At 67.1% G+C, this 8347-nt stretch overlaps 4 protein-coding genes across 4 annotated transcripts; 1 reads left to right on the forward strand and 3 right to left on the reverse strand.

The window, feature by feature from the left end:
• Nucleotides 1-143: 143 nt before the first annotated feature.
• On the reverse strand, nucleotides 144-1096 carry MNEG_11347 (hypothetical protein; the record flags this gene model as incomplete). The annotated part of the gene is made up of 2 exons (XM_014040178.1): nucleotides 144-165; nucleotides 234-1096. 2 exons carry the CDS (start codon nucleotides 1094-1096, stop codon nucleotides 144-146), a joined length of 885 nt encoding a protein of 294 aa, XP_013895632.1.
• A 1133-nt stretch (nucleotides 1097-2229) lies between these two features.
• Nucleotides 2230-4501, reverse strand: MNEG_11348 (hypothetical protein; the record flags this gene model as incomplete). Its single annotated transcript, XM_014040179.1, has 6 exons — nucleotides 2230-2379; nucleotides 2622-2761; nucleotides 2950-3097; nucleotides 3413-3562; nucleotides 3784-4001; nucleotides 4450-4501. The coding sequence occupies 6 exons, from the start codon at nucleotides 4499-4501 to the stop codon at nucleotides 2230-2232; spliced, it is 858 nt and encodes a 285-aa protein (XP_013895633.1).
• Nucleotides 4502-4627: 126 nt separating this feature from the next.
• Nucleotides 4628-7433, forward strand: MNEG_11349 (methyltransferase/methylase; the record flags this gene model as incomplete). Its single annotated transcript, XM_014040180.1, has 7 exons — nucleotides 4628-4829; nucleotides 5019-5141; nucleotides 5418-5523; nucleotides 5699-5862; nucleotides 6097-6378; nucleotides 6676-6710; nucleotides 7185-7433. The coding sequence occupies 7 exons, from the start codon at nucleotides 4628-4630 to the stop codon at nucleotides 7431-7433; spliced, it is 1161 nt and encodes a 386-aa protein (XP_013895634.1).
• A 466-nt stretch (nucleotides 7434-7899) lies between these two features.
• MNEG_11350 (hypothetical protein) lies at nucleotides 7900-8133 on the reverse strand (the record flags this gene model as incomplete). The annotated part of the gene is made up of 1 exon (XM_014040181.1): nucleotides 7900-8133. A coding segment is annotated over one exon (234 nt), but the record flags the coding sequence as incomplete, so codon positions are not given.
• Between the last annotated feature and the right edge of the window lie 214 nt (nucleotides 8134-8347).

An 8347-nucleotide genomic window follows, 5' to 3' on the forward strand; every position in this document is an offset into this window, starting at 1 on the left:
CGCCACCACCCCCGCCGCCGCCTCCGCCGCCGCCCCCGCCGCCCGCGCCCGGCCCCGCCGCCAGCGCCCCGAGCAGCTCCAGCCCGCCCGCGGCCGCGACCTGGGCGCCACAGGCGCTGCTGCGGGAGACGACCTTGATGACGTCAGCGGCCTCGGCGCGCACATCTGGGTTGTCGCTGCGCAGCAGCGCCACCAGCTGCTGCACCGCGCCGGGGACGCCGCCGAGCTCAGACTGAAGCTCCGGCTTGTCTGCGCCGATGAAGTAGAGCGCGACCAGGCAGCGCCGGACGAGGCTCGCGTCCGCATGCCCCAGCAGCGACACGATCGGCCGCAGCCCGCCGGCCGCGACGATCTCCGCCGCGGCCTCGTCGTTCCTCGCGAGCCGCCCGAGCGCCCGCATCGCGCCCTTTTTGCACACGAGCAGCGGGCAGCCCGCGAGCAGCGCGACGAGCGCGGCGGGCGCGCCGCGCTCGCGCATCTGCGCCAGCGCCTCGTCGATGCTCGTGAGGCTGCTGAGCGTGTAGGCCGCGTACATGCGGGCGTGGTCGGTGCCGCTGGACAGGAGCTCCGTCAGGTGCGCGACGACGCCCGCCGCGGTCGCGCGCTGCCGCGCCGCGTCGGACTCGGCGGTGAGGTTGAACAGCGCCTCTGCCGCCACCGCGCGCTGCTCGGGGCCGCCGCACGCGAGCGTGTCGAGGAGTTGCGGGAAGCAGACCTCGTTATGCAGCGAGCATGCGGGGTCGCCGTTGCCGGTGGTGCGGGGGTTGCTGCTGAGGTCGGCCTTCGCAGACACCAGGTTGAGCGCCGCGAGCGCAGCCGCTCCCTGCCCCGCTGCGGCGGCGGCGCCGCTGCCGCCGGCGCCGGCCCGGCCGCCCTCGAGCAGGGCGCCGGCGGCGCCGCTCATGGCCCACTCAGAGCCATGGGAGGACGCCGGCAGGACGGAGAGGCAGCGGGACTGGACGCCGTCGACAGAGGCGATGCGCAGGGCGCCGTCGGGGCCGGCCGTCTGCTGCTTGCTGCCGCCCCCCTCCTGGCCGAAGAACTTGCGGATCTTGTCCGTTAGCTTCAGCTTGCGCCCCGGCGCCTTAATCATCATGTGCCAGCCCGGGTCTGTGCAGCATCGCGGTGGCGCGGCCAGCAGAGCAGATGCTCAGTTTAATTGCGCGCGGCGTCGGCGCCATGTGGACTGACAGCGCAGCAGCGGCTGCACACAGCCGCGGCACCTCACAGCTGCGCAATCAGAGCGTATACTTGCACGTTTCCACCACTTTGCAGAGCAATTACTCGCCCTTTGAGGCCCACTGCAGCTGCTGCGCCTTCTATATTCCTCGCTGCCACGCTGGCTTGGCCTGTAGCCTGGTCAGCAGCTTCAAGTCATCTTCAGCAAGCGATCGGACCCCCCCCTGGGTCGCGTTGCTGGCTCTGGAGCACTACCAGCGGTTGGGTTCTGCCGGCTGCCTCTCTGTAGCTGCGCAGTAATAGATTAACTTAATTCGGCTATGATCGATACGTTTGACATTGACTGCCGAATACGTCGTGGGCAACCTGAACAGTAACCTCCCTGTGCTGCTCGCATACGAATTCCAGGGGCCTGGCCTTCACGGGCCTTGGGAAATGGATATATTACTTGCCTTGCATTGCCGATTCAGCTTACGAACACAAAGGGATGTACCGACGTGACGGCCCGCCGGTACGTCACGCCATGCATGCAGTTGCATACACTGCATGCCAGGGGGTTGCGTTCGGTCGCAGCTGCAAAAATGGCGCATGTATCCCTCGCCTCTGTTGATGGAGGTGGGTTGTGTTATAGACTCGTGGCTGCCATCCCTTGATCAGGTGCAGGGTCATTGCGCGGGCTTCTCCAAACAGTGCAGGGTGGGTTGTGTCATTGTGGAGGCGCACGGGGCCGCCGCCTTGCAGCGACTCTGTGCAACGAAGGAGCTGCAAACATGGTGAATTGTGTGACCGGCCATGCATGCAAACAAAGCGCTGCTTCAGCCCTCGGATGTGGAATCGCAAGGGACGTTGGTGCCAGCTCTGGGCTGCAGCTCTTCCACGCCCCTCTGAGGTTCTGATGCAGTGTTTCTCGACTGCATGCACCTCACAACCAGGCAGCTGTTGAGTTTTGCTGTTAGACTTCTGGGATGTTTCACTGCTGGCCACGTTGCTGTGCAACAAAGTGACATCATCTACAACATGTGCGTGCCCTTTGCACTGCAAAATTCTCTGTTACAATCTGATGGCTGCGGCGGGCGTGTCCAGCGCGTTCTTGCCGTTGACCTCGGACACGTCCACAGCCACGCTGCCGACGTCGACCCGGACGCTGCCCGCCGCGTTGCCCGCCACCTTATTATCAAAGAGCCGCGCCGTGCAGCCGTCCTGCGGCGGGGCCGGGCGCGGCGCGGGGTGATCCGTCTCGTATCCGCACGCGTCGGGCGGCCGGCGGGGGCGGGTGCGCCGCGGAAGCGGGTGTGCCGCCAAAGCCCATGCCACGAGCTAGCTCTTATCCCGGACCTCAATGGCTGGGCAGCGCCAGTGAGGTTGTCAAGCCTGCAGAGGGGGCGCCCACCGCCAAGCGAGCGCGCCCACGCGCCCACAGGCCACGGGGGCCGAGCACCCACCAGCAACGCCACGCCATACTCCCCGTTGTCCACGACCGTGTTGTCCCGCAGCACCGCGTTGCCGCCGTCCCGCACAAACACGCCCGACAGCTTGTTGCTCTTGATCGCGCAGCCCATCACCAGGCAGCGCCCTGGAGCGCCTGATGGGCATGACAGGGTCCCGCACGCACAGCAGCCGCGGGCGGCGGGGCGGGTTTGCCGAGCTCAGGGTATGCAGGCCGTGAGCTGTGCCAGCGGCGAATCTGCAGGCAGCGGCGCGCTCAAAGCAGGGCAGCGTGAAAAGCCCCCCGCGGCGCCCCCGCTGCATCGAGCCTTGCGCGGCGCTCACCCTCGAAGCCGCCGAACGCCGCGACGCCGTGGCGCTCGCAGTTGTGGACCTGGGAGTCCTTGAGCTGCAGCGTCGCGCCCTCCACGCCCACGCCGTTGCCCGAGCTGCTGCTGACGTCACACGCCTCCAACACCAGGCTGCTGCCCGCCTGGGCGGGCGGGACGGGGCGTCCGGCCGATTCAGATTCAAGACAGAGTTGATTCAGGGTGCCGCCAGGCATTGAGGAAGGCGTCCGAGCACCACCCCCTCATCATCTGCCCCCTCTCGGACGCAACGCCTGCTGCAATAGACGTCGCTCGCCACAACAAGCTCACACTGCTCACGCACCCCACGAGCCGTCCATGCCAGGCCGGCCCGCCCCTCACGCTTGCACGGCGGTGGCCGCGAACCATTCGCCGCCTCCCGCCGCCCAGGCTCGCCGGTTGCGACGCGTCCCCCTTTCCTGGCCCCCGCCACGGCTCACCCCTACGAAGACGCAATAATTCTGAGCGACGCTGGGGCTGCGGTGCCGCAGCAGCATGCCGCGCACGACCACGGCCCCCTGCGTGTTCTTACACTCGAGGGTGTGCTCGTACGGCCTGGAGCTCTCCCATACGACCTCCACGCTGCCCGCCTGCAATACATAGGGTCAGCGAGGGCGCAGACATGGCGCTCGGCAACGCTCGAGGCGGGCGTTTTTATGCATGCTGTGCGTGCTGGGAATTGGGCGGGGCTGCCGCTTGCCGGCGCCCGGCGCCGGCGTGCTGCGCAGAGCCTCGCCGCGGCCGTGCTGACGCATCGGGGACGGGGCGCGGTTTCACCGTCTGCGTGTGGCAAGGGGGGCTCCCGCCACACCTGTGCAGCCTGAATTGTGACGAACTTGCCGTCCAGCGTTATCCGCTCCTCGTACCGGCCGGGCAGCACTGTGATGATGCCGCCCTGCTCGGCTGCTGCGATCGCCTCGTTGATGGTCGCAAACTTGCCGCCCGACTGGGCGGGGCCAACAAGGATTGCCGCCTCTGCGCGCGCCGGCTGCAGCTGCTGCGCGGCCCACGCCGCAGAGGTCACCAGCCCTGCTTGCAGCAGATGCCGCCGTGCAAGCGGCGTCGGGCTTGTGGAGCATTCGCTGCCGCTCGCGCTTGCCCCGGCACAAGGGTACCGACCGCCACGTGCGGCGGTGTGTGGCGCGCGAGGCACAGCATGGGAGTTGCTGCTGCTGGCCGTCCGATTGCGAGCTAAAAATCGGGACGTTCGGAATCCATTGGCTGCCTGGACTGAGGGGTGCATGGCCGGGCCGAGCTCTCCGAGTTGTGTAGGAGGGGCCCTCCCCTGTAGGGCGGCCTGTAAATCTCAGAGGACGAAGGGCAATTACGGAATACACCAACGCAATCGCAGCCGTGCATTGGTGGGCCCCGGCCTCCTCGCTGGTTCGGGCGGGTATCAGCGGTGTGGATCACTCATCACCGCCAGTGCCGAAACCTTTGAACTGTAACTGGCTTGCACAGCAAGCCTTGACCGCACCGTAATATAGCTCATATGTTCCATTACCACGTGTAGAGATCCGCCCATCCATGTGCGCTGCAAAGCCGCGCTGTTGGGTAGCCTGATCTGGTGGTGACGCCGCCCACGCACTTCACGGCGGCGGCCGCTGCGCACGTCCGCCCCGCGAGCTCCACCAGCACAACTCACAGGATCCACGATGTCGGAGGCGCGCCCGACGCCCAGCGGCAGCGGGCAGCTGCCGCGAGCAGCGCAGAGCGACGACCAGGCGGGGTACGATGACCGCGCGCAGCCGTGGCGATTCTTGGCACTATCGAGGGCGTACGGCCCCTCGCGCGCCTTCCAGGTCGCTACAAAGCTGGGCCTGTTCGAGGTCCTGCGGGCGCACCAGCAGCTGAGCGGTGAGGGGCGGTGACCCGCCGGCCACCCTCCCGCCGCAGTTGGCTGCTTGGAGTTCGCATGGACGCATGCGCAGCACATTTCCCCCTGGCCGTGGTTTAGCCAGGGCCCCTTGCGACCCCTCCACCTCCCCCCCGCCGCACGCGGATCGCCGCACCCGAACCGCAACGCACGAAACGCTGCGCACGCAGGCGGCCAGGGGATGGCGGTGGCGGAAGTAGCGCGCGCGCTGGGGCTGCGCGCAGACCCTGGGTTCAGGGGGGTGGCAGACCTCCTTGACCTGCTAGTGGCTGAGGAGTGCCTGGCGCGCCAGGGTGGGCAATGCCAGCGCTGCTCCTGTTGCTGCTACTGTCCCAGCAGCTGATCCCGCTCCCGTCGCTGCTGCTTGCGTCGCCGCTTCTGCTGCTGGTGGATGGTGCCTTCAAAACGGACGCTTTGGCTCCGAGGCCGCCGCTGCTGCCGCAGCCGGCGCCGGAAGCTGGCTGCTTCTTGCTGAGAGTGTGGTTTGGCCAGCCCACATCACGCATGAGCCCAAGCAAATGGCCGGCACACATCCTGTCGCAACCAACCTGCATATGTGACACGTGCAGGCGACGGCCCCAGAGCGCTCTACAGCAACACGCCAGACGGAGAGCGCTACCTCTGCCCCGGCAGCCGCGACTACATCGGCGGCCTCGTAATCATCAACTGCGACAGGTGGGGCCGCTGGTGGGCGCGGTGGCCTGCATCAACTGGCTTGCGCAGCGCGTCCGGCCCGCAGCTCTTGCGCTGCTCGCTCCAGGCGGCGACCCGCGGCCGGCTCCCACCCCGCGGGGGCGTCCACCAACCTGACGGCCTGACCTTTGAAGCCCTGCTCGCGCGCACGCCGCAGGAGCTACCCCCAGTTTTTGTTCTTGGAGGACTCGCTGCGCACGGGCGTGCAGCCCCAGGCCGCGCAGGCATTGGTGCCCGACATCCTCGAGACATTCGGCGGCGACGGCGGCGATGCAGGCGCACCAGCGCGCTTCGCCGCCGGCATGACGGGCGCAAACTTGGGTGCGAGGAGGGTTGCTGCTGTTGGCGCCCGGGACGTGAGAGGATTCCCTGCGTCGCTTCAATTGTGGCAGCTCAACTTCAGAACAGGAACTAATTCTGCCGACCAATCTTCAAACCACATGCAATGCCCACACTGCAAATTCCTCCCAACTGACTACCATTTACACCCCATCCCGTTGCTAGAAGCTTCTGTCCCTCATCCCTCCTCCTGCCCTCAAAAACACCCCTTCACAGCCACATTTGTCGCATTTGCATCAAAGTTTGACTTTTCAAGCCACGCCACACTCCTGGACATCGGCGGCTCCGCCGGCACGCTGAGCTGCGCCGTGGCGGCCGCGCAGCCCCACATGCGCTGCGTCAGCGCTGACCTGCCAGTGCTCAGGGGCGCGGCCACCGCAGAGGTTGCGCGGTGGGGTCTGGGCGGGGGCCGCGTGCGCTTTGAGGCGCTTGACTTTTTCGCCGAGGCGCCCTTCCCGGCCGCTGACGTCATCACCATGTCCATGATCCTCCACGACTGTGAGTCGCTGGCGACGGCGGGCCCCGCACCCCCCCTCGGATCATTTGCATGTGGGCTTTCTTGCCGCGGCTTGACGTGCGTGGCAAAGCAAAACCCAGCATGTCGACCCACGGGGTTGGCGTGCTGGCTGGGGTGACATGCCATGATTTACAAGGCGGGAGAATAGGAGCTTGCCACGCGCCTGCAGGTGCCAGGACCCGGCACGCACCGCGACTCACTGGCCCGCATCCGACCCGTGTGCTGCTGCCCACTGCTGTGCGGCGCTGATTCGCGGCTCGTCCCTCTGCGCCCTACAGGGGGCCTCGAAAAGAAGCTGCTTTTGATGCGCAAGGTGGGTGCCTTGGTTCGTGGCGCGCTGGCTGGTTAGGGTTTTGCAGGCGGTTGGCGCGTTGGTGACGCCGGTTTACACGGTGGCTCCGTCCATTGTGCGAGGCTGAAGCTCTGGGGGTGTGCGTCCTGCGGGCAGGGCGCCGCGTGCGCACAAACGGCTCGTCCGCCCGGCTGCTTTGAGCTGGACAGCCTGCCGGCTTCATCGAGGCACCATTGTTCGTAAACAGATGAGCGCGCGTGAAAACAACAACGCATCTTTGGGGGGCGGGGGTGCAAGTGCAAACGGGCGAGAGCCAGCAAGCACCTATCTTGGTGCAACACAGAATGACACGCGTGCTAGCAGCTACCCCCCGCAAAAGTCAAGCATTGAAGAATTCCAAAAAGCCTCCTGCGCTGCCGCCTGCGCCCCATGCCTCCACCAGCGCCGGCCCGTCGCGCCCCCAACACACCGCCGCGCCCGCGTCCCAACTCGCAGGCCTTTGCAGCGCTACCGCCAGGCGGCGCGTTTGTGGCGCTCGACCTCATCATTGATGACGCGCGGCGCGCCAACCGCTGGGGCCTCTTCATGAGCCTCAACATGCTGGCAGAGTTTGGGGAGGAGGGCAGCTTTGACTACACCTTTAGAGACTTCCAAGGGTGGGCGTCCGAGGTTGGGTTCGGCCGGACGGAGCTGCTGCGCCTAGGGGGGCCGGCGAGCGCCGCGGTCGCGTATAAAGACGGATGACAGGGCGGCGTTTGTGGCCTGAAACATGATGCGAAAGGCCTCACTTGAAACCCCTGAGGCGGTGCGCCTGCATGAACGGCCAGCTTTGGGCCGCTGCTGTTTGTGGGGCGGGCGTTGCTGGCTGCCAGGTGGGCGGTGTTGCCGTGGAGGCCGCAGTGCGTGCAGCCAGGGGAGAAAGGAAAGGCCCCAAGCTAAGCGGACATGCAGAGAAGGCGCAACTGCAGGCTCTGGGAGCAGCAAGCGTGGATCGATCGCGCGTGCAACAAATGACAGCGAAAGAGCCGCCCTCAAGCACGTCGCCGCATGGAGGTGCCGCGCAGCAACAAGGTCCGCGGCGTGCGGACCCAGCAGCTCTTCAGGGCGGCCCAGGGCCGCCGCCCTGTGGCCGCCGAGGATCTAGAGAACCTGAAACTGCACGGCTGGGATTTGGACGAGCGCGCGAGACCCAACCCATGCGCCGGCCGCCTCAGAAGCCGCCCGATGTCAGGCCCGACGACGGCCCGCCCCCGAGCAATATGTCCCTGGCCAGCTGCACGGCAGTCGCCAGGTCCTCAGCCGACAGCTTCCCGTCCGAGTCCGCGAGCTTGTCCACCCGGTTGAAAATATAGCGCTTCGTGCCCTCCCCCTCGGGCCCGATGTCGCCCAGGACGGCCTGCCACTCCGCCGCGTCGACGGTGCCGTTGTTATTGCGGTCGAACGCCTGCGCGGGGAGTGGTTTCCGTGGGGGAGGGTTCGGTGCGGGGTGGGGTTTGGGTGGGGTCAGAACAGGGGGGAGTGCTGGGCGAGGCGCGCTTGCCCGAACTGCTCGACTGCAGGGGCGTGCCGCGCGCCCCAGATCGGTGCCATCGCCCTTGCAGCGGCGCTGCCTTCGCCCCCGTCAGCCCCGCGGGGCCTGTGCCCCTGCAAGCCCCTTC

The sequence above is a fragment of the Monoraphidium neglectum genome, assembly GCF_000611645.1.
Source record: "Monoraphidium neglectum strain SAG 48.87 unplaced genomic scaffold scaffold02703, whole genome shotgun sequence".
NCBI classification, from domain to species: Eukaryota; Viridiplantae; Chlorophyta; class Chlorophyceae; order Sphaeropleales; family Selenastraceae; genus Monoraphidium; species Monoraphidium neglectum.